The sequence below is a fragment of the Bombus terrestris genome, chromosome 10, assembly GCF_910591885.1.
Source record: "Bombus terrestris chromosome 10, iyBomTerr1.2, whole genome shotgun sequence".
Classification (NCBI taxonomy): domain Eukaryota; kingdom Metazoa; phylum Arthropoda; class Insecta; order Hymenoptera; family Apidae; genus Bombus; species Bombus terrestris.
The window spans coordinates 19942253-19966998 of record NC_063278.1 but is presented as its reverse complement, the minus strand read 5'-3'; the positions used below and the strand labels follow the sequence as shown (position 1 = coordinate 19966998).

General features: G+C 29.6%; 5 protein-coding genes across 13 annotated transcripts; 2 read left to right on the top strand and 3 right to left on the bottom strand.

Annotated features, from left to right (window-relative positions):
- Nucleotides 1-1958: 1958 nt before the first annotated feature.
- On the bottom strand, nucleotides 1959-5128 carry LOC100642392. Its single transcript, XM_003403289.4, has 6 exons — nucleotides 4848-5128; nucleotides 4353-4433; nucleotides 3371-3489; nucleotides 3156-3279; nucleotides 2768-3042; nucleotides 1959-2242 (listed from the first exon to the last, which is right to left on the bottom strand). Exons 1-6 carry the CDS (start codon nucleotides 4910-4912, stop codon nucleotides 2133-2135), a joined length of 774 nt encoding a protein of 257 aa, XP_003403337.1. The 5' UTR covers nucleotides 4913-5128; the 3' UTR covers nucleotides 1959-2132.
- Nucleotides 5129-6075: 947 nt separating this feature from the next.
- Nucleotides 6076-7420, top strand: LOC100642274 (protein SYS1 homolog). 3 transcript variants are annotated; one of them, XM_048409159.1, is made up of 2 exons: nucleotides 6076-6321; nucleotides 6757-7420. In XM_048409159.1, exon 2 carries the CDS (start codon nucleotides 6841-6843, stop codon nucleotides 7321-7323), a length of 483 nt encoding a protein of 160 aa, XP_048265116.1. In that variant the 5' UTR covers nucleotides 6076-6321; nucleotides 6757-6840; the 3' UTR covers nucleotides 7324-7420. The 3 variants fall into 3 exon arrangements, with proteins under 3 accessions (XP_048265116.1, XP_020723901.2, XP_048265117.1); XM_020868242.2 differs by having other exon boundaries at nucleotides 6076-6431; XM_048409160.1 differs by lacking the exon at nucleotides 6076-6321 and adding an exon at nucleotides 6504-6571.
- On the bottom strand, nucleotides 7408-8042 carry LOC100652304 (NADH dehydrogenase [ubiquinone] iron-sulfur protein 6, mitochondrial). Its single transcript, XM_003403287.4, has 3 exons — nucleotides 7907-8042; nucleotides 7637-7813; nucleotides 7408-7561 (listed from the first exon to the last, which is right to left on the bottom strand). The coding sequence occupies exons 1-3, from the start codon at nucleotides 8039-8041 to the stop codon at nucleotides 7499-7501; spliced, it is 375 nt and encodes a 124-aa protein (XP_003403335.2). The 5' UTR covers nucleotide 8042; the 3' UTR covers nucleotides 7408-7498.
- Nucleotides 8043-8886: 844 nt separating this feature from the next.
- On the bottom strand, nucleotides 8887-11223 carry LOC100652184 (60S acidic ribosomal protein P1). The gene is made up of 4 exons (XM_003403286.4): nucleotides 11011-11223; nucleotides 10310-10454; nucleotides 9169-9273; nucleotides 8887-8981 (listed from the first exon to the last, which is right to left on the bottom strand). The coding sequence occupies exons 1-4, from the start codon at nucleotides 11080-11082 to the stop codon at nucleotides 8968-8970; spliced, it is 336 nt and encodes a 111-aa protein (XP_003403334.1). The 5' UTR covers nucleotides 11083-11223; the 3' UTR covers nucleotides 8887-8967.
- Nucleotides 11224-11713: 490 nt separating this feature from the next.
- LOC100651907 (PHD finger protein 20) lies at nucleotides 11714-24480 on the top strand. Of its 7 annotated transcripts, XM_048409653.1 has the most exons (17): nucleotides 12119-12251; nucleotides 14301-14437; nucleotides 15050-15560; nucleotides 15657-15791; nucleotides 15941-15967; nucleotides 16722-16822; nucleotides 16944-17029; nucleotides 17544-17946; nucleotides 18059-18463; nucleotides 18543-18554; nucleotides 18713-19441; nucleotides 22220-22348; nucleotides 22498-22578; nucleotides 22807-23230; nucleotides 23306-23706; nucleotides 23813-24031; nucleotides 24097-24480. In XM_048409653.1, the coding sequence occupies exons 2-17, from the start codon at nucleotides 14416-14418 to the stop codon at nucleotides 24216-24218; spliced, it is 3807 nt and encodes a 1268-aa protein (XP_048265610.1). In that variant the 5' UTR covers nucleotides 12119-12251; nucleotides 14301-14415; the 3' UTR covers nucleotides 24219-24480. The 7 variants fall into 7 exon arrangements, with proteins under 7 accessions (XP_012175359.1, XP_048265606.1, XP_048265607.1 ...); XM_012319969.3 differs by lacking the exon at nucleotides 14301-14437 and having other exon boundaries at nucleotides 11714-12251; XM_048409649.1 differs by lacking the exons at nucleotides 14301-14437; nucleotides 15941-15967 and having other exon boundaries at nucleotides 11714-12251.
- Nucleotides 24481-24746: the final 266 nt, after the last annotated feature.

Here is a 24746-nt window from a genome sequence, read left to right as displayed (position 1 = left end):
TGGGCCGAGCGCCGATCCTTAGTGTATTCCGTAGGACACTTCCCTCCGATGCAATGCATCATTCCGTCCTAGATATTCTATTCCCGAATATAGACCGCGATAACCCGTCTAAGATATATGTTAAATAATTTTTATTTATATATCCATACTCGGCTTGATGTCCTACTAGGTTCGGCATCCATAATGGGGAAACCTCAGGACCAACGCACGCGGCCGTGCGCTGTCAGACTAGGCTGCGGGACTTGGACTCCTGTTGGTGAACAGGTGCTCGGCCAGCAGCTGCGTGGCGGAGGGGGAGCTCCGTTGTTGACATCACATGCGTCTCCCCTGCGAAGTCGGAGACCATCTGGTTCTACGACAAGAACAGGCGAGGGACTCCTCCGCCCGGTCTGAGCATAAACATGGCAAGTGAAACCGTCGGGGTAGGATTGTGGATGAAATACCTAGGTCTTGTCATCGACGGCCAATGGATGTTCGAGCCGCACTTCGATTCCCTGATTCCGAAGGTGTCGGCGGCTGCCAATACCTTGTGCGGCCTGCTGCCGAACATCGGCAGGGCGGGGGACGTGGTGCGCCGACTATATGAGGGCGTCGTTCGGTTCCGAGTGATGTACGGGGACCCGGTATAGGCGGACGATATGATGGCGAGTCGTCGCAGCATCCTGCTCCTCAGGAGGCTGCACAAAGTAGCCGCCATCAGAATCGTCAGGGGATACCGAACGGTGTCCCACGCGTCAACGACTGTTTTGGTCGCGTCTCCCCCGTTGGAGCTTCGGGCACTGGTGCTCAAGAGGAGATACACCCACATGAGAGTATGGGACCCGGGAGAGGACTCAACCGAGCAGGCGGCCCCAAATGACCTAGGAACCGCCGAGGAGGACGCGTGGGACCAGCGTGGCGATCCCAGCTGATCAACGAAGGAGGCGAACATCACGGCGCGGATGCGGTCCTCCCAAACTGGGAGACATGGAGAAGCCACCGCGGCCTCCCGCTTACCTACAGGATGACCCAGGTATTCACGGGACACGGCGTGTTCGGCGAGTACCTGATGAAAATCGGACGAGAGACGACGGACATCTGTCAACACTGCGGGGAGGGCAGGGACACGGCGCAGCACACGCTGGAGTTTTGTCCGGCGTGGGAAATGTCCCGTTACACCCTGCGGCACGTTATAGACGAAAGACTGATCCCCTCGGCGATCGTAGAAGCGATGCTGAGAGGGTCACAGGAATATGAGGCTGTTCGTCTCTTCTGCGAGCGAGTTATGCTCGCAAAGGAGCAAGCAGAAAGGGAGAGAAAGAAAAACTCTCACCCTCGTAGGATAACGCGATGGAGGGGGATGGCGGTCAGGCGGCCTAGAGCCGCTTCATGACCGTCCCAATGGACCGCGACTAGAAAATAGGGGATAGCGCTAGGGACCAGTCAGGGAATTGTTAGGACTGACTCGAACAAGAGAACGCAGGAAGGGGGTACAACGGAAGATAATTCATAAGAGGTTCCTGGAGCACTCCTGTCATACGCGTAGGATGGTCATCGTGGAGTTTTAGTCCGTAAGAGTCTGACACTACTCTGCTGTTACCGATTATTAGCAGCAGCGGAGCGAGGATCATGAGGATTTCTCCATGGGCAAAAAAAAAAAGAAAGGCTCGGCATCCATGGGCGCGGGGTTGAAATACGCCCAATCCGTCTAAGGTAATATAATTGTCTTTCAGGACAGAGAATTGAAGGTGTTGTTAAGAGACGCCGTCAATGCTATCTTAACCTACGCATCATCGGTAAGTGGATGAACAAGATTCTCCGACTTATCCGACGGATGTTTAATTGTACCTAATTAATAAATCAAAGCTTACCATAGGTATATAGTCATATATTATACCACATACGCACAATATCGTTCGCTATTCATTTCACGTTTCACGAATATGAAGGTTTTTTATTTTTATAGAAATGATCTACTCTTCTACACAAATACATATATTTATAAAACTACTTTATATATTATATTGAAGTAAATTTATTACATATTACATACATCTCAAATTTAAATTGCTTGACAACAATGTATTATTTATCATTCCATTAATCATTTATACATTCTTACTATAGATAACTATTATTTAAATACTACTTGATCATAATTTCGGATTGGGTTTAAACAATTTTTCCCAGAAAAAGGAATTGAAAAGAATATTAGAAAAACCATCTGTTTCATTCGGTAACTTCCTTTTTTCCAATAAATCACCTGAAATTCATATTGCATTCATATAATAATAAATATTCAAACACAAAAGTCAATTAACACTGTTTATAAGGAAAATACTATATAATTATATGTAGAATGATTTTAATTAATATAATGATCTTAAATATTTTTGTTGTTTCTAATAATATCTAAAATAAAACGCAGATGGATGGCAGCATATAAAAAAGAACATTTCTTCATTAAAAAAACATGAATAGCTACAAGAAATATTCGAGATGTATTAAAAAATAATGACACAATTTAGATTTACACAAAATTTACACACACACAAAACAATATAGATTTATTATACAATTTTTAAAAGAGACTATATGTACCATTATAAAATATAATTTAAACAATTTAATATTACTTTTACCATCTCTTTCTATAAACATTTTTTCATTATATTAAAAACACCAGAAATATTTAGACTTACTATAATAATTGCTGATGATTATATATAAATGTAAATAATGTAAACAATTATATATTTAGTATCAACATTTTATATAAATTACTTACAGTTACTTATATCAGAAATATCTTCTATTTTGGTTTCCACTCCATTTTTGTCTATTTTTGTAATAATAGTATGAATTTTGTCACCAATTTGGTGTGATATAATAGTTTCCTCATTTCCTTCATGATCTTTAATAACTTGTTTTTGTTCTATTGTTCCATCAGGTTTACGAACATATTCTTTTCTGATAGATCTTCCAATTATGGAAGGTCGTGGTAGTTTAAGTTGTGGCTTGTCAGACTCACCCCAAACATTGGAAAAATTATCTATAGTAAGTCTGTTAAAAATACAACATTTTTTCAAACAATTATAAATTATATCTATCAATTATATCTAATTATTTTATAAAGTGATTAAATTAACTGCATTTCATTAAATTTAAATACTAACTTTCCATCTAAATCTGTATCTAATTTTAATTCCATCTGATCATTATTTGGTTTCAACATGTTATCACGTAAAGATTTTCTCTGTGAGGGGATAAATGAAAATACGTTTGTATTTGCATCATTACCTAAACAAATTTAAAAAATATTTGTATATATGTAAATGTAAATCTAAGTTTAATTACATGTAAGTTAAATACAATAATTATATGTACATACCTTCATTATTAAATCCATAAATAAAATTCATCATTATATTCTCTATCTGAGACTCAAAATATCTTGTTATTTCTAATGGATCACTGAAGATGTTAAAGTGACCGATTCCCTCGAAAGATCTATTATATATTATATTATACGAGATTTTATGGTAAAATTAATCATTTAAAAGAGTATAAAATAAATAAAAAATACATTGTGGGCAGTAGATGCTAATATCAATAAATATGTAAATGCTAATTATAATCATAATATCAAGTGCTGAGACATGTTCCATTTTTTAATTAGTAGGAAGAAAAATATTCAGTCAATTAGGTTGCTGAACTGCAATTCATACATGAATTTTTTATTTGCCAAACAAGTGTTTTCCCAATTGAACTATCCAAGTCATTTGTGTATATTCTCTCACAAACTTTTAAAACTTAATATGGGTGCTGCCTACAATATAGATATCATGGAAAGCAAATTGACATGTATTAACGTATATGTTAGAATAAATTTTTGTTATAAATAAACTAAAGCTACAGTTTTGGGTTAAGTTCTGTACAATAACACTTATATATTATAACATTTCATCAATGTTGTAACTAAGCAAGAGTATATTGATATTAGCATGCATCTGATAATTTACAGATATGAGCTATGTCCTTATCACCAATCACATATTTTTAATTTGTTAATTATATGATTAAAAAATTAAGAAAATGTTTTAAACAGTATTCAATAAGATAGTTTATACATAGAAGCTTTAAATTCTAACAATTATGTAAATTTAAATCTTGAAAATCCAAAATTCTTCACTATTTTTTTACTACACATTTTGCAGCACACCTTAAATTTAGTCATGGTGCAAGTTACTATTTGTTTAACATCTTGTTTCATTCTTAGCTAATCTTTAAAGCATCAATTTGCTTTCCACAGTAAATTTATATAAATAATATGCAGTTTTATACTTTGACATAAGATATAAAATAAAAATTACCTGCTATCATCATAAATATCAATTTGAGACATTGAGTTTTGAAAATTATCTCCTCCATAATTATTTTGATAATCGTCAAATCTGAAATATTTAGTAATGCAAATTTAATTAAAATAAGGGTGGAACTGTAAAAAAGACCCTCATTTATATTATCGAAGATAAGCGGTTAGAGGCAACCAATACTGACGCATATGCTGCCACAGACACACAACTTAGGCAGAATTTGCCTTAGTGGTACCTATAGTTTTTCGCGAATATCTTGGAAACTAAGTTAACCCATTCTTTAAATGTATAGGAAAGAGTTATTCAAAATGTTGTGTTTTACAATAGATTTAAAAATCGTTGAAATCGGTGGGTAGCTAGCTTTTCTACAGTTTCACAAAAATGAGAAAGAGGATTATAATTGATTACATCGTAGAAAATGAATGAAAATAGATTATCGAAATACAGATAGTCCATAATATAGATATAAATAATGTTTATTTAAATATTTACCCATTATCAAATTTTTCTGATCTTCGCCTACCAAATATATTGCGAATGAAATCCCACAATTCCATTTCTTACTTTTTTAATTCATTCACTGATTCAAAACAAACTTACATCATATTGCAATATGTAATGTGATAATATAAACAGATCACGACGTCACGACTAGTTGTGAAAAATCAACATGGAGGACAAAAAAGTTCTCGTCTTGCGCATGAGTGACATGCTATAAATAGTCAGAGAAGAGACAATTTATTCATCTCTGTCTGTCTCGCAAGAACGCAAACTTTGTGATCTTCCATACTGATTTTTCACGATTAGACACGATTCAATTTTGGGACGGTTTTCCCTAGCGAGTGTCGGGACCTATTTACATATATGATCGTAGTATATGCATATATTCTCGAATTAAAATATATAATCAGATTGTACATAAGTATGCTGCATTTAGACACATACAGCTATATTCATCATATTGTATTTTTATTTCATCCACGTTTCATTCATCCGTGACCATCCCTGTATTATGTCTGTAAATATACAATAAATAGATTGGCATTTACAATATAAGAAATATCGCATACATTTAGGTATCATCTAAGACAAAAATTTAAATCAGATATAATTATATAAGTACATGTTTATTAACATTCGTAGGGTAATATAATAATATTTAAACTTGTGTTTATCATTATTATAATGACCATAGACGACTTTATCATTAAAATTATATACTTAAGAATATAGATCATATATTAGTTTTGTCCTTGAAAATATTTTATTTATACGATTTAAAAACGGGATATATGAATAGAATGCATGTCGAGTGGCGGTATTTGTTGTCGAGTGCCGCCAAAGATATACGTAAGCCACACATGTAAATTCAACTTTTGTAGTTATTCATATAGAACGAAATTAAATTTATTATTTGACAAATTAATGTAATTTAAATATAGACGATTTCTATATTTGTAAAGATATTAATGATAACAATAATTTTAATAACAATTCCCTAATAATAGAATAATATAATATCATGTAATCAAAATTTTATATAGTAAATATAGTGCAAATTTAAACATTTTAAATTAAATAAAAATTAAAGAATTCTAAATTTGATTGAGTACATATTTATTTTACCTTTACAATGAACACAATATAAATAAATATAAATGCTTTTGAATGATAGATTTAAAATTACCGCCAAATATCTGTCCATCCCTATTTATATATTAAGTACATATATGTATACTAGATTCATTATAAGAAAATCTCATGAAATGACAGAATTTGAAAAAGATAATCATTTTGATGTGAAGCAAGTTTACTAATTACAGTTATTAAAATACAGTGTCACAATTTTTATGTTATACCAATACATAAGATCCAGTGGAATTAGATCTTTTGAATCTGTCATATTGTCTGATTGAGTTGTATATATAAATAAATAAATAAATAAATAAGTATATTATGTATACACGTATGTATCAGGGAAAAGCATCATTTTTATGTAGTAGATAACCATTTGTATTAATTTAAACGTCTGAATTGTCATAATTGTACCACAAATATTTTATTATATAAATTTATGTGAGTGATATTTTATTATATAAATTTATATCAAACATAAATAATACATTGTATAATCATATAATGAATCAATATAATTGTATATGTTTGTGGAATAATCGAAGTAAACCCTTTTGCTTTAAATTAAATTATATTACAAGGTATTAAACAAATTTAATGAACCATCGTAAATTAAACAAAGCTGGTTTCTTATGTGATTTAAAAATTATATAATGATTTTTATTCCTTTATATCTTTTTTATAATTTATAATATAAATCATAAATTTACTGATAACTATAATATATGTTCTTACTATAAATTAAAAATTCTACTTTTTGTTTTAGATCAAAAGAAACTCTAATATGATAAAGTATAAAAGATACAGCGTAGGATTGCCTTAGACAAAATTAATATCTCAAAGATAAATAATGAATAATATTTCTGGACAATTCCGTAAAACAATGTGGGATCCGTTCCTTATAATATCTCAAATAATTGCAGTCCAGACTGTGATGTACTTCTGCCTTGGATTATGGATTTGGATTGTTGCATCATACATAGGATCCACAAAGTCATTAGATTATGTTTTCCATTATAAACAAATACACGTTAGAGATTTTGCTGGACAGTTTATAATAATTATTTTTATCTTAAATGCATTAATTGGAGCAATCGCACTATGGTGGTTAGTACAGCGGACAAAACAGTGTATGGATTTTGCCTGTACAGCACACTTAATACATTTATTATGCTGTTGGATATACAATGCAAGTTTTCCATCAACTTTTAGTTGGTGGTGTTTAAACATTATATCTTTAAGCATAATGTGCGTTTGTGGTGAATTCCTTTGCATGAAAACTGAATTACAAGCAATACCATTAAGCATGAGCAGTCAGAAAACAGCCTTGTAAAAATTTGCTACCAAAGTGAAATTGATGTTTAGTAAACAATATCATTTTATACTAAAAAGTTTAAAACAGATAAATAAAAGACTATTTGTTTTTTATATATATATTTCTAACATTAAATATACATTAAAATACACATATAATATATAATTTGACTACATGTATTTATCCTATTTGTTTAATGATGTTCTTTATAAAAGCGTAAACCACAATATCCACAAGTATGATTACCAGGTTTATCCTAAAATAGAATTATATATTGTAAATAAAATTAAAGAATGTATCTACTTACGTTGTAAATACATATAATTTATACCAAATTAATGTAAACTTTTGGATGTCCCAAAGGTCCACCTCCCCCATCACATGCTATAATTTTATCTTTCACTGGAGTAGCAGGAACTTCCGCTATTAATTTAATGGCCCAATTATCATTAACCTCCTTTGGTCTATTTATAAATCGTACATTACGATAATCATCCTCATCATATATCTATTACAAAATAAACGATATTTATTAAAATAAATATTATATATCGCGGAAAGTTGTAACGATATAAATATATTTTTATCAATATTATTTTACCTGGCCAGTATGGGTAACCTTTTTAGCAGATTTTGTAGTTACATCATGTACATTTTTTGTTATTAGTCCTATAATATTAGGTTTACGTCTTTTGTTGGAAGCTTCTAAAAATTTTACGATTTTCAAATTCGCCATATTTTTTAAAATGTTTTTACACTTTTTTCATTGAGGTATCACAGCATGTTCATCGTACAGGTTTTTAACCAAGAATACATATACATATATATATATATTCGTTTCAAAGTAGAGCTACGCTACGACGTCCATCCACAATATCTGTTTAATTAACATTCATGTGACTGGGCTTTTAGTGTGCAACAATTTTTTCTGAGGTGACTAATAGAAGAAGAAATAATTACCTTGTCTTTCTTAAATAAAACGTGATATTAATTTCTAATACTCGGATAACTCATTCATTTTAACATTAATTTTTAAATAAATTAAATATGGAAAATCAATATATTTCATATAATAAATTTCAAACAATACCAATATCTTCTTTAGATATTTTATTTAAAAAACTCCAACACAGGATTCTATATATACTTTATTATTATATACTTATATACTATTATATACTTATTATTATTATATTATACTATAAAGCTATACTTTATTATTATATACTTATTCTATATATACATAATTTTCAGACAATTAAAAACAACCATTTTACATAAAAAATTAATTATTTATAAAGTTCAAATTCTCTGATAGCAAAGGAAGATGTGCATTGAATAGCTCGTAATATAAAACTTTGTTTACATTATCAAAATGTACAAAAATTAATAGTAAATGGTACAAACAAAATGTGATTCTCATAAAAATAGAAAAATCTCTAAGATGTGGGATAAAAAAATTATAATATATAATTTAAACATTTTATAATCATTAAAAGAAATATATAAAATATAATCGTGAGTAGGATGAAAATAAATGAAGGGGATCTTTCAGTGAATGAAGTGTATATCACTGGATGATTTAATTTCAAAATATTTTATTTATTGTACAATATAACTGTACAAATTAGGTAATGGACCAATACATTGCGATCCTTAAATTTAGTCAAATAATCCTGTAAAAAAAAGATGTTTATTAAAACAAGCTCTGTTCCCTATAATATACTGTGTTTAAAAAATAATATTCTCATTTTTTTCATGTCATCATATATAATATCAGTAGCTAATACATAATAATAATCATTGAGTATTAATATTTAACTGGAATATTGATATTATATTAGTTATAAATACATTACGTACCAAAGCCCATATCATCGTCAGATTCTTGTTCTTCAGGTTCTTCTTTCTTTTTCTCTTCCTTAGGTGCACTTTCTGTACTAGCAGGTGCAGCAGCTGCTGCGGGTGCTTTAAAAGATAATAAGAAAATCTCATTGTTTGAAAATACAATTTCATAGTTATGAAAGAAAATGTTTATCTATAGTGTTGTCGTATAGAAATATCAATCACATTCCTAAATATGATTCACAGTTTTCTAATACTATTTCTTTTTCCTCTTTTGCTGACCGCTCTACATAAATTTATGTAGTATGGTGGATGTAGAGGATTTATACTTCTGAGAATGATACCAATATATACATATGTAAGTTAATAACATTTTTAACTAAAATACAAATAGCACACGTTTATGCAAGAATATCTAGGCTCACATTCAGTGTTTTATGTTTTTCAATAGAGATTAATTGAAGTTAAGGTGCATTTCATACATATATTCTATTTCATATATTAAGATTTGATTTTTTAATCTTTTCAATTTTTTGTTAATGCATTTACTTGGACATTAAAGTAATTTTTAAATCAATTCTACATATTATATCTCAACTAACTTTTAATGTAGTATTTGTACAATCCAATCAAATTTACCTACTAAAGTAATCATTATGTGTATCTGTTCACAGTCAGTGATCCAACTTGTTAAATGAAATCAATATGGTATCAAAATAAGCTATCAAATGCCTATTTTTATAGATATAACTTTCTATTCCATGATTTCCTAAATTTGAGTGATATTTTTAGATTACTAGTTAAATATTATTAAAATGTAACAAAATAGATCAAAAACTTGGAAAGGCCTAAAATAACGTGGTTTAATTCACGTTTCTTCCATTACCAATATATGTGTAATATTGTATGCAACATATGCAGTACTTAGTATATATAAAATAATAAAATTAATTAAGTATGCCATATTTTATATTCTGTATAAGGTAGAAATAACTATTATATGTTGAATTATTATAATTAAAATATACCATACTCAGTATAATATATGGAAAGTATAATATATGGAAAGACAAGTATAATATATGGAAAAATTTGTTTAAATGTATTATATATTTTGAGTTAGAATATAATGTATTATTAAAAATCCTATTTTTACAACCTGCTGGTGCACTTCCAACTCCTGATCCAATCTTTGTTATCAGTTCTTTTATATTAACTCCTTCTAAAGCCTTGGCAAAAAGTCCAGGCCAATAAGATTCCACATCAACAGCGGCAGCTTTTAAAATTGTTTGAATCTTTTCCCCCTGAGCAATAAACAAAGATTTTAAATATTGGTATTAAATATACTTTGTTCTTCTATATTTATTATACTTTTGTATTTTGGTACTATAAATAATAAAACAAAATTGTCGAATTGCATTGTTGATGCTTCTGCAGTTTTGGGAAATTTAAACTTCTAAAAATCTAGAAAATGCATATAACATGTAAAAATATATAAAATATCCAACAAATATATTATAGTATTATATTATAGTATTTAGTACATATGATAGAAAATGTTATGTTAATACAAGAGCAACATAGATACATGTAATAATTTAGAAAGCAATCAGAATTGTATTACACGTGCACATTTGTAACCAATGATTGTACTACCTGCTTAAAGCCTCAAACAGTGATAAATAATAGCAATAATACATAAAATATCCAAAGTGGAGCACTTATTATAATATTTAATAGATTAAACAAATTTATATTTTGAATCTATTTCTTTAATCATGTTTATAAAAATATAAAATTGCATAAAGATTCATAATTTATTCATGATATTAAGAAATCACATGTATGACTGGTACTTACAGTTACAGCAACATCGTCATCAACAAGTATTAATGTTGAATAAATGCAAGCAAGTTCAGCTTTGGAATTCATGTTTATTGCTTCTATAATATATAGTTAAACTGGATGGGATGATAAAACGGTGCAAGTCGCTGATTTAGCCTTAGCTCAATAAAAGAGAACAAGCACCCGGCTTCCACTTAATCCAGCTAAAAGGAAAGAGAGATACGTTGAAAGGAAATCACGTGATTTATCTTTGGGCAGCATTTTCAATACAACTAAAGAGCGGAAATGATGTAATTCTATTGGTTAATCTGGTGATATAATACAAAGTATATTTCAATGCATTTAAGATATATTTGAGATGTATTTTTTTATTTATCTTATACATCTTATATTACTATTTGTTTATTTTTCATTATATCATTATTATTTTTCATATTATTATAATATAAAATTTTCATAGAAATATGATGGAGGAGGTATGAACATACTTATTTAAAACAACCTTTTTATCTAGTATTAATATTCCAATGTTTTTGATAACGATAAAACTTATTTGAAATTTCTTAGAGACAGGATATTTTATTTTAAATAAATATAAGAGTTTAAACTTTTAATCGATTAATATTATTTCACATTAATGCGGATATTCATGTAAATAGAAGAGGGCGCCACATATTGGTAAGTTTGTTTAACAAGTAATGCATATATACTCGATGTTCTTCGAAAAGTGCAGATCGATTAGTGGATCATATACGCAATTGAGCTAGTTCAGTGTTTTTGTGAACGTAAGTTGAAATATTTTCAGTTAGAAGGGTGCGTGTCAAAGTGGTTGGTACACGACTGGTTCTCTCACGTTTAAATTTTACTTTTACGGATATTCTGGGCAATGTTCTTTTGTGTTACGTTGCTATGTAGTACATAAATGAAGCGACGACGTGTAGCGTCGCATGTTAAAAGGATATCGCTTGTGAGAACAATGAGAATGGCGCGCAAATGTTGCGTGCGTAGCTGTGAGGCCGATGTGCAAGATGCGCGTGCTAAAGGGTTACCGCTTCATAAATTTCCAAAAGATATTAATTTAAGGAACAGATGGTTGACTAGTGGTGGATTCGAAGCGAGCTTTAAACCTTCACCAGGTCAGGTTGTTTGTCATAGACACTTCAAACGAGCCGACTACGAAGCTGCTAAAGGACATAAATTGCTTCTACGTAAGGGCAGCGTTCCGTCGGTTTTTGCAGACTATGACAATCATCCAGGTGCGTATCAATTGTTATTTACTATACTAGGATCTTAATATTATCTTCTTGTGAAATACTACCAAATAAAAGAATTGTATATCTAAAAGCTTTAACTTACACGTGTTCAAGTTATTATTTTTCTTTCTCTTAATGTCTTTTTTTAGTCAGTTTCATTCTGTTATTCTTCTTTCATTCTTTCATTCTTTTTTCATACATTATTAAATATATTTAATTTATTCCTAAATTTCTTCCTTTATTCAATATGTTCTTTATTCAATATATAAATAAATGCATAAAATAGAAGGAAATATTTTTATTTGTTATTACAATATTCAGTTATTATCTATTGAAATGATGTAGTATGAGTGTATGTAATTTAATTTACAATCAATATATTCAATATTTACTGAGTCATATGTAGAATGTAATAGACAGATTACATATTAGCTTATACATATTTTCACGTAGAGGACAATTTATGTTAAAAATTTGATATGAATATTTGAGTTATTCATATTATTTAAATGTTAGAAGTAATTCAATTGGACATTACAATTAATTTAATGCAATATACTAGACAATGTTGAGTTACAACAGAGGATTTTATTAGAACAAACGAAGAGGTAAAGAACGGCTATGAACAAAGAATGCAATTTATTTATAGGATATGCCTATTACTTTTTTGAATATGTGATTAAAACATATCTTTAAGTAAAGAATGTGCAAGATACATATTTCTTACAATTATGAGATACATTTTTATATTGAAATAAAGACAATGTTAGAAATTTTTAATTTTTATAGAGTATAATCGTAACCAGATTAATCTCACTGTAAATTTTCATTAAACATTATAACAAGTATTATACTTTCAATATTTTATAAATGCATGAAAATTCACAGTCTAATAATAAGAAACAGAATGTACTGTGCAGATGAGAAGATAAATAAGCAAAGGAATGTAGATCTATTTGGTTATTTCTGATAGACCCAATAGAGTCATAAAGATAAATATTATTGGACAAAGGTGTCACATATACAAATAAGCCAATAAGACAATAAAACAAATGACAGACAAATACCGTCATGACAGACGGTAATAGAGATCAGTATTGCTCTTGATCCTATGCTATCGCTTGTAATCTTCTCACCTACCTGTAATACAAAACTTTAGACATGAATGAGCAATCAGTACACTAATACATTAAACAGAGAAAAGAAACTTCAATTTACAATGTAGTAAATAGAGAAAACAAGCTTCAATGTACAATAGCAATAAATCTGAAATTGATTATTCACAAAACACATTATTGAACATAAGGATTATTCAACCAAATATTAAATCTTTATACAAAAAATAATTATTCAATTTTATAATTTAAATTTGTAAAATGTCCAAATATTTTTGTGAAAATTCTTTTTTACCGTTTCTTCTCATGTTTAAATAATTGTATAAAATCAACAGCTTTTTATTGTTTATGTCTATATACTGTATTATAATATAATTTAGTACATTATGTTTTCATATTTTGTTCAATACATTATGATTCTTTGAACAAAGAAAGATTTAATAAATGTAAACCTAAAGTTTTCTTTTTATAAGCATATTTATAGCCTATCTGTATAGTTGTTTGTAATTTCTAAATCTATGTGAAAATTTGTCATTTTAGAGAACATTATATTGGTTTAAAGATCATGAAAACCTTTGTTTTATTCACAAGTAATAATATAATTAATAAGTGTTGTATTGTGGTATTGTTTACTATATATAATAAAGAGCATAATTGAACTAATGATCATATCTTATAAATATTATCTTCTATTAATATAAATCACTATCAATAGAAAAATTGCACAGGAATAAAATATCTTTGAACATTTTAATAAAAATGATAAAAATTAAAATGGTGATTCTTTCATTATAATTGAAGAACTACTGTTATTACTGTTATTACTAGTTATAATTAACTCAAGTAAAAATAACAGAAACTATAAAGTATAATTATTTTGTACATTATGCTTGATAAAATTATTTGTTTTTTACATAACTATGTATCAATCTATTAGGTTTTTGAAAAATATTCTTCAAGGCAATCAGCTATTCAACATTGGTTGGGCTACCTGTAGTAGAAGGATGAATGAAAGCTTTAATGAATGAAGATACAAAACATTGAGTGCAAGTATGGTTACCGAACTTTTAAAATGTACGTTTATGTGCATTACATGAAAGTATATTTGATAGAATTTAATCAAATTACTGCATTTCATATGAAATTCATAAAAAAGAATAGATAGATTTATCGAAAATATATCTCATGGTTATTGAATATATATATTTAATTAAAAAAGACATTAAGATTTTCAATATGATTGTAATTTTAGATACATGTATTATCACAATATGAAATTAATGAAGCGTTTAACAATTTTCTGTTTTTAAGTAAATGACTGAAAGCTTTGATGTGATTTCTATTGAAAAAATATATTGTTATTAGTTCAGTTATGCTCCTTACACAGTATATCATTAGTTTTTAATATTAATACTGTTATCTATTATTCTGTATATTTTGTTTCATATTTATATATTTTTGTAATAGTAAATTATTAAAGATAGTTTTTAATAGTAATATCATACAATTTTATAAATAAATATATGTAATAAGAAGTAATATTTTAGTGTCATTTAAATATTTTATTTATAAAAGATGTTTATTAATGTATATCATCTAAGAATATTTTAAAATTATTGTAGGATAGAGTATCGTTTTTTAAAAATATATCAAAACTTTAAACTTATATATTGATTCTTTTTACAGATCCTGTAATTATGTCTGTAAAATCATCAACTTCTTATGCACAGGAAGATTTAGATCTTATTAATTCTGAAATTCTGAACTTAGAACAATCTACCTCTTCACTGAATTCTGGTCTCAGAACATTAAAGTCTAATAATTGTGGAGAAACATGTTCTTCTCGACCAGAACCATCAGTTAATTCCTTCAATTTACTAGATTCAACAGAATTACTTGATAATGGATGTAAGAACGTGAAAGAAGAAAATGTATATACTGTGAAACAAGAGATAAATAAAAATTCAGAAATGGAAGTGAATACTATGGCAGTACAATTAGGTATTGTTGAATCTGATATAGCAATAAAACATATACAAAAAGATTTGGCCATTAAAGAGGAACTGAAAACTATGGAAGTGGGAGATGAAAAAACATTTGATAAACCAGAAGAATTAAAACCAAAAATTTTTAATCGAGGTGGACTAAAATTTTTTCCTGGAGCCAAATTGGAAGCGAAAGATTTCAATGAAAAATGGTAAATATTTGTAGAACAGTTAATGACAATTAGATAATTATATTTATTGTAATAAATATTGATGAAAGATTTTATTTATTTGATGTTATATTGTAGGTATTCAGCGAAAGTAGTTGAAACTGATTGGGATGAACGAGAAGTATTGATACGTTTTGACAAATGGAGTTCAAGGTTTGATGAATGGATACCTATGGATAGTTCAAGATTACGTGTATTGCAAACACAATCAAAGTAAGTAAAGATATTCCAATGAATCTACCACAAAATTATTTGAATTAATAGATACGGAAAATAAAAAAATGTTTATGTGAATAATTTTTGCCTTGATTTATTATATAAAGTATATTCTGCATTACTTATAGACCTATTCTTTTTTAAAGCGAACAAACCTGGAATCTACCATCTCAGTAAGTGGATATTGTATAATTATTAGCTAGGTGAAAAGAATTTGTATAATCTATAGTATTTTTTATACAGTAATGAGAAATGTTATTAAATTATTTTATTTTTTACGTTACCAATAATAAATTTTCTCCATTCTTCTCTTATCTTTTCATCTAAATCTATAATTTTAATAATTTTAAACTATAGGTATTCTACATCATCCTATTACCTAAAAAAATGGAAAAGAAATTTTTGTGATTTAATAAAACGGACTTATTATTTTTATTTTTCTAAAATATGTGTACACAGGTGTATATATACATATTTTACACACTTCAAACTCCTTATTTTATATTTAGATATCATTTCATAAGTCATATTCATAGAAGCTGGAATATTTAAAACAGATTCTTTTTCAGAATACATTTTAACATTATATAAACTGTCGTTCACAATAACTTTTAAGAATTATAATTACAATGCATTAGTGTTTTTTCTTTTCTCTTTTTTCCCCCTCTCTCTTTTTCTTTCTCAAATGAATGTAGTAAAAAAAAAAAAAAAAAAAAAAAAAAAATGTTTTGACAGTCATACAGACTTAAAAATATAAAGTAATCTATATTTACATTTGATCCTTATTTATTTTTTACACAGTGTTTAAATATTGTAAAACAAAGTTACTGTTTGTATAAGAAATTAATCTATCATTTGAATTTATTTGTCATAATAATTAACCATATTTTTTCCAAATATGGTAATAAATAAATTTGAATCTCTTAGGGAAACAAAAATGAAAGACTTTTCAATGGGGGAAAGGATACTTGCTACGTGGGCTGATGGTAGAAAATATCCAGCTAAAGTAAATGCCGTCTTAGGAAACGGTAAGTGATCTAACCTTAACTACGTATGAGAATTACGTATATTGTTAGTTTGACGTTTCGTGATAGGACATCCTTCTAATTCGAGAAGTGGTACTTCTTTAATTTAAGATTATTTTTACAGATAGATATGATGTACTGTTTGATGATGGATATACAAAGACAATTAAATCGTCAAAAATGACAAAAATCGCTACAACAGTCACAAAGGTACAGTGTTTGTAGTAAGGTTATGTCATATTATCGTTAATGTAAAATTCAATCAGCTATAATTACTTATTTTCTTGTTATTATTAGTAACAGAATGTACAGTAAATTGAGTTTTGAATTTGCTTTATTCGTCCAAACATTGAAAAACAGTGATAATTGTTGGAAATATATTTTTATAATCATGTACCACTTTCTTAAAGTCAATGAGAAAAGTATAAAATAATTTTATAAATATGTTATATATGAGATCAACAGTTATTACATAAATAATATACGACTTTATTATCATAAATTAAAAATTTCATATGACATGAATTGTTTCCTTTTTTCCTTTGAACTAAATTTCACAATTAAACAATTTATATTATTATAGAATAAAATTAACATCAAAGTAAATAATTTATTTTCTATCCTTTGTTTCCTTGAAAATTGTTTTAAAACTTGTAAAATGTGTGAATTCAATAATAGTAAAGAAGATGAAAAAAGTAAAATTTCATTGTATTGTTTGTAACAGCAACCTAGTCAAACTGAAGAATATATAGGAAGCAAGCAAGAAAGAAGAGATAAGAAAAGAAAGCATACAGTGATGGAGTTATTTCATACACATTATAGAAAACGTTCAAAAAATGAAACAGATAAATTAATAAAAAAGGAAGGAATTATAGTTAATGAAAATGTAGAATGCTTTTCGGAAAATAAAATTGATTTAGATGGAACTTTATTTGGGCCTTGCTATGATCCAGGCACAGATTTATTACGTGGGTTTGATACCAATGTATCTAAAATGAAAGCTTATCCTAAAAAAAGTAAAAAGGAAGTATCTAAGAGTGAAATGGATCAAGTAGAAGATGTGGGTCCTGAATGGATTGATGGAGAACCTCAGGGAACTGAATCTTATATAGTGGATGGAAATGATGGTATGTCAAAAGAAATGGAAATTTACACTCACTATTCTTCTTCTACATTATCATCATTTATATATATATGAGTAAAAATGATGTGAACGTGCAATATGTTTGTTTCCTAAAGGGCCGCGTCGATCAATAATAGTTGCAGACAGGAGATTACCACCTGGATGGCAAAAACATTTTACTCAAAGAAAAGCTGGTACGTCAGCTGGAAAATGGGATGTATTATTTCTACATAAATCAAGTGGAAAAAAATTTAGATCAAAAAATGATATTAGGGCATTTATGGAAAATCAGGGGCAATTCGACTTTGATCCAGAAAAATTTGATTTTTGCATTCATCGAAAAAAGAAAAATCAAAGTCAAAAAGCAAAACAAGATATCATTGTGGATACTCCAAAAAAGATTAAGACTTTATTGCCTAAAACAAAGGCAACGCCAATAACTGAGAATTCTTTACCTGTTCCTCCAAGTACACCAGTTACAACATTATTATCTACATCAAGTACATCTATTAAAGATGGTGGTAAGATTCCATTTCTTTGTTTCATTTTTATATTTTTCATATTTTATTGAGTTTACTTTTTTATGCTTGCCTATATTAGGAGTAATTTATTGTAAGTATTAGTAGATAATATTGTTTATATATATTACGTATTATTAATTAACCAAATTGGACTAAATATATTTTTATAAATAAGTGCGTAAATAAGTAGTATATAAAGTTTGTTTAATGTGTTGTTAGAAAAATAATTCTTTATTTATTTGTTGACAGCTGTTTTTATTGGTGGACTTCGAGTAGAAATGGAGGACAGTGCTTATAAATGTCCGAAACAAGGATGTAGTAAAACATTTAGGAAGGAAAATCTTCTACAAATGCATATAAAACATTATCATCCAGAATATTCAAAATTTTTGGGATCTACACCAAATGTTGCAGATTTAGCTTATGCAAGAACAATTGGGGAATCTGTTGAAGATATTATTCCAAAAAAGTCAAATAATTTGTTAGAAAAGTGCAATAAATTTGGAAAGAGAAAATTTATTCAAGATAAATCATTGTATGTTTCATCATCTTCTGTAACAAGCACTCTTCAACCTATATCGCCAACAGCAATTGTATCAACAACAGTAGAAACAGAGGATGAAGTAGACCAAATGGAAAAGTCCAATGATGTGCAAACAGATGATATTAAAATGGATAGAATGTCTCCAAGTTCTAGTCATAGTTTAGATATGGATGATGAAATTGAACAAAAACAAGAAGATGCATGTGCAATGTCACCAGGAACACTATTTGATATGAAAATTAGGGAAGAAAAAACACAAAGTGGCATTAAGACACTTCTTCCAGTAAGACCAGCCATGTCTTCAGAAGCACAGCGAATTGATAGATCAAAGTCTTTAGATGAAGCTATTCATATCGACAAAATAAAAGGTCAAAGGAAACGACAATTATCAGAATATAGTTCTGATGCATTAAACAGAAGTAAAAAGCGACATGGTAATAACTTAATTATTATAATTTAATCATTTTAATAAAATTTTTTTTTATTTACTTTTTATTTTACTATCAATTTTTGCATTGAGAATTTTAAGTAATTTTCTCTGACGTGGCGTAGTGACATGGCTAATTATTTATAATAAGTTAATACTTATTATAGATAAGTATAATTTATAATAATTATTATAAATAAGTAAATATTACTTAATCTAAATATCTAGTTAAATCTTGTGCTTAGGTCTAACGGGTAGTGTTTTTTTGGCCTGCGGATCTGGTCCGACGTGTTAAGTAATTTAGTAATTGGGAGTTTTGATGTTTGATGACTCTCGCTATATCTATTGCTATATTTTGATATTTCTTCTTTAACTGTGGGTATCTTGAGGTTGCGATGTATTGCTTCGTTGGTGACATACCAGGGCGCATTTATTAGGGATCTTAGGGTTTTCGATTGGAAGCGTTGAAGTATTTCAATGTTGGAATTACTCGCTGTTCCCCATAATTGGATTCCGCAGACCCAGACAGGTTTTATTACGGTCTTATAGAGCGTAATTTTGTTCTGCGTGCTTAGGTTGGAGCGACGGCCAATGAGCCAATAAAACTTTTTAAGTTTGTCCTTGAGTTGCTTCGATTTGTCTGTGATGTGTTGTTTCTATGTTAATCTCCTGTCCAGAGTCATTCCCAGGTATCTGACTGTGTCCTTGTTGGGAATTGTTGTATTGTTAATGGTGAACTGAGGGCAGGTTTGTTTTCGCAGCGTGAATGTTACATGGGTGGACTTGTTTTCATTAACTTTGAAGCCCCATTTATGAAACCACTTTTCCATAGAATCGAGACTTCGCTGGAAAGTGGATGAAGCAATTATGGGGTCTGCGTGGGAAGCTAATAGCGCTGTGTCGTCAACAAATGTGACTATAGTTATTTCTGTTGATATTGGTAAATCGACAATGTAGATGGAGAACAGCAGGGCTAGGACACTACCTTGGGGTATGTCAACTTCTATTGGAAATGTTGTGTGATAGTGGCGTCTAGTTATTTAACCATGAATTGTCTTTTGTTTGGGTAGCACTTTAGGATGGAGTAGTTGGTGTGTGGTAGGATTTTCTTTAGTTTGAACAAAAGTCCTTCATGCCATACTTTGTCGAATTCCTGTTGAATGTCTAGAATATCACAGAGCAATATTTTTTCTTTTCTAAGTTTTGGTTGATATTATGTGTTATACGATGAGTTTGCTCTGTTGTAGAATGTTGCTTCCAAAAACCAAATTGATGATCTGGCAGTGTTTTCAAATTCTCTAAGAGTGAAAGGAATCGATTCGTTAGCATCTTCTCGAATAGTTTTGACAAAGTAGGTAGAAGACTAATTGGGCGATAGGAACTATTTTTATATATTGGTTTTCCGGGTTTAGGGATGAGAGTAATCAGTGATATTTTCCAGGCCTTGGGATAGTATTCAAGGCGAAGAATTGCGTTAAAAATTGATGTGATGAGTGCAATCCCTTTCATGGGAATGTGGCGGCACTCGACAAGCCAAATACCACCACTCGACACTAACTAGTGTCGGACGACGGCAGCACAGTGGTTAGCGCCTTAGGTTACAAACGTTCGGAACCCGGGTTCGAACCCCGGTGACCAGAGTCCGATTTTTCTTCTACGCAACTAAATTAGGAGGAAAATCAGCAGTACCCCAGCAGCGATATCTACAACCAGCAACAACAACTATCACGGACATATACCACCTCAAGAAGTTCCTTGATTGCTTTATTGCATATTAGGTCATGCCCCGGTGCTTTCCTAGGATTTAGGCGACGGATTAATTCTATAATTTCTACAGAAGTGTAGGGTTCAATAGGAGGAGACATTTGGCAATTTTGGAGGAATGGGGTTTAAATACGTTATATAGATGTTTAGCAAACAGGTTGGCTTTTTCTATAGGGCTACGCACCCATCCACCTTGCGAACGGCGAATTGGTGGAATTATTTGAGGGGGACGCGTGAGTTTCCTGGAAGCTTTCCATAATGAATAGTTGGAGTCGGCAGTGAGGGACAAATTGACGAGATATTTTTGAAAACAGTCATTTTTGTATTTTTTAATGATTTTGGTTAACTTCCTAGTTGCGTTGTTTAGTTTGCGTTTGTCATCCGGTGTTCTATGGGTCTGCCATACTCTTCTTAGTCTACGCTTTTCTGCGATTTCTTTTAATATGTAATGGGGATATTCATGGTTGCTGATAGGTGTCTTAGTAGGTTTGGAGGAGCGAATAGCGTTTATTATGCTCGTGTTTAAGTATTCCGTGGCTGTTTCGATATCCTCATTTGTTTTTAGTGAAATTAAGGCTGAAGTTGAATGATTAAAGACTTCTCTAAAGAGCTGCCAGTTGATGAGTTGGTTATGAATAAAGCCATTAGGTGGATTCTCGATTATTGTTGAACTGACTGTTGCTATAACGGGGGAATGGTCAGAAGAGAGTTCTGCCGAGGAGTTGATTTGGACATATCTTGGCGAGATATTTTTAGTTATGAAGAAGTCAAGTAGATCAGGTATTTTGTTAGTGTCAGTGGGCCAGTATGTGGGTTCATATGTGGTGAGGTAGTTGAGATTGTTGGTGATTATGCTATTCAAGAGATTTTTTCCTCTTACTGTGACAAGTCTGGTGTCCCATTGGGTATGTTTGGCATTATAGTCTCCTCCAGCTATGAATCTATTGCCCAGAGCGTCAAGGAAGTTATCAATTCCAATAAATTAAAAATATAAAATGTTATTTTTTAATGGGCATTCTAGAATTTCCGGACGAGTATGGTGATTTAGATGATAGTACTATGGATATAGAAGGAGCAGGACCGACTACACCCACGTATAGATATAGTCGCAGAAAATCAGATTCAAGAAGTGATGAAAATAGCCAAAGTAGTAAGTTGCTTTTTACTTTGATATGCAATTTTCAATACGAATAATTTTATATTGAATCCTAATTAATTTTTAATTTTGCTATTAATATTGATTTATTTCCATGTAATAAAAATGGTATTTTACTGTTTTATTATTTTATTTTTCTTTAGGTCAACTAAACGATTCGCGTGTTGAAAAAGATGATCCCTTGAAAGGGAATGTTAGTAAAAAAGATACTAATGATGGGGAAGGTATATTGTTTATTTTTTCAATGTTTTTCTTTATTTTATGTGAAATTTATATTGATCTTAGGTTTGAGTTATAAAATGTTTCGATGTATAGAGTACTTTTATTTCTCGTATTCTGATATTTATTTCATAGTTTCTTTTAGTTTAAGCATATATTTATGCATGAATTGTATCTTTAACCATAAAGGATAATTATTTTTTTATGGTGACTTAGCAATTGTACTCTTGTAGAGAATGAAGGAGTTATGATGATGATCAATGGTGAAATGGTGAAAGTTGAGCAGCTTCGTAGAGAAGAAATAATAAATTGCACTTGTGGATTTATGGAAGAGGATGGTTTAATGATTCAATGCGACCTTTGTTTATGTTGGCAACATGGTCACTGCAATGCAATAGAAAAGGAAAAGGATGTACCTGAGAAATATGTTTGTTTTATTTGTCGGAATCCATATCGCCAACGATTATCCAAAAAATATTTTCACGATCAAGATTGGATAAAAGAGGGAAAGCTACCAACATTATCTAGCAGAACAAAAAATCAGCATCGAGTTAACCAAAGAACAGCTATGTTAAAACGTTCTTATGATCTAGTTGCTGCTCTTTTACACATTCAGCAAGTTTTACATAGTTTAAGAGTAAAAATCAATGTAGCTCAGTAAGTATCAATTATAACTATAATTGAATTGGAAAATATAGAAAATGATTATTAATAATAAAATTTGTGTGATAGAAAGAAAGATCATCCAAAGCTATATCTCTGGGCCAAAAATTGGGAAAAAGTTGAGGTACCAAAACCAAATGTTACACCAGTACCAATCATGGAGATTATGAAAGTAGGAAAAGAGTGTACAGATATTCCAAGTGAAGGTTTTCATCGAACTGAAGTAAAAACAGAAACAAAGTTCAGTTTAAGAGATGATCATGATGAAAAGTCGATAGCCTCAGATTCAGAACTAATGAAGATATTAGAAGAAGATAATATAACTCCAGATGAATCTAAAATTAACGGCAAAAAGGAAGATATTATACATCAAACTAAAAGTCATATTCTTCTTGATGCACTTACGAAAAATGATACTTCAGAAGGAAAATATACAAACTCATTACCTTCAGAGGTGAAAACAGATACAGGTAAAAAAAGAAAACAAATAAAACAGAGATAAATAAAAATACATCTTTATTTATAACAAAAAAGTAATATTTATTTTTTATATGGATTTATTAACCAATCAATCAGATATATACGAGAATAACGTATCTCCGACAACTATATCAGCGAATCACTTGCATGAAGAATTAAATGAACATGAAATGTCAGCACCGTTGCAACCTTTCATACCACAACCAGAAGCGCCAATTGACCCAGGAGAATGTCGAATGCGATTATTAGAACACATAGAACATTTTCAACATCATATAGATGCAAAATTAACATTTATCGAGGCAGAAGTTTGTGGTTGGTAAATTTTGTCAAAGTATTTTATAGATTGGAAAGAAAGCCAAATACAAATCTTTTTTTAGCTTTAGAAGCTATGGATCCTGAAGATACATCTACCTTGGATGTTCAGCCCCGAACTAAACAAACGGTTCAAATGCTTGTTCGAGATTTAAACACCGTGCGAAAATTAGCTGCTTTGTGTTGAATATAAGTAATATTTTTAAAAAATATTTATAAATAAAATTTCTAAAAATATAGTCTGTATGTGTAAAAATTGTAATATGAATCTAAAATCTTATTTTTTATAATGTTGAAGAATTATTATGAATATAATTTTAAACAATTTAGTTGATACTTAATTGAGGCTTACAATTAGGAATACCATACAGCTGTATTTTATATTGTAAATATACACTGTTTTATGTGTAATTGTAATTAAATTGATTAAAAAATTATTTGTATGTAAATACATTGCTGTTATTTACAGTCCTGCTGTTACAGTCCTGTATTTTTTAAAAATAAGTGTAATTATAACATAGATTACTTATAATGGAAGTGTTACAAAAAGAATATACATAAAAGTAGATAATAATAAACACATTTTATAACATGTATTTATTATTCCAAACATGTATAGTGTTATTTAAAAATATATTGGGTTTTAATGAAAATTGTATTAAAGAAAGAATGTTAAACGACCATCTATTTTATTTTTAATTATTTAGATTTTCCA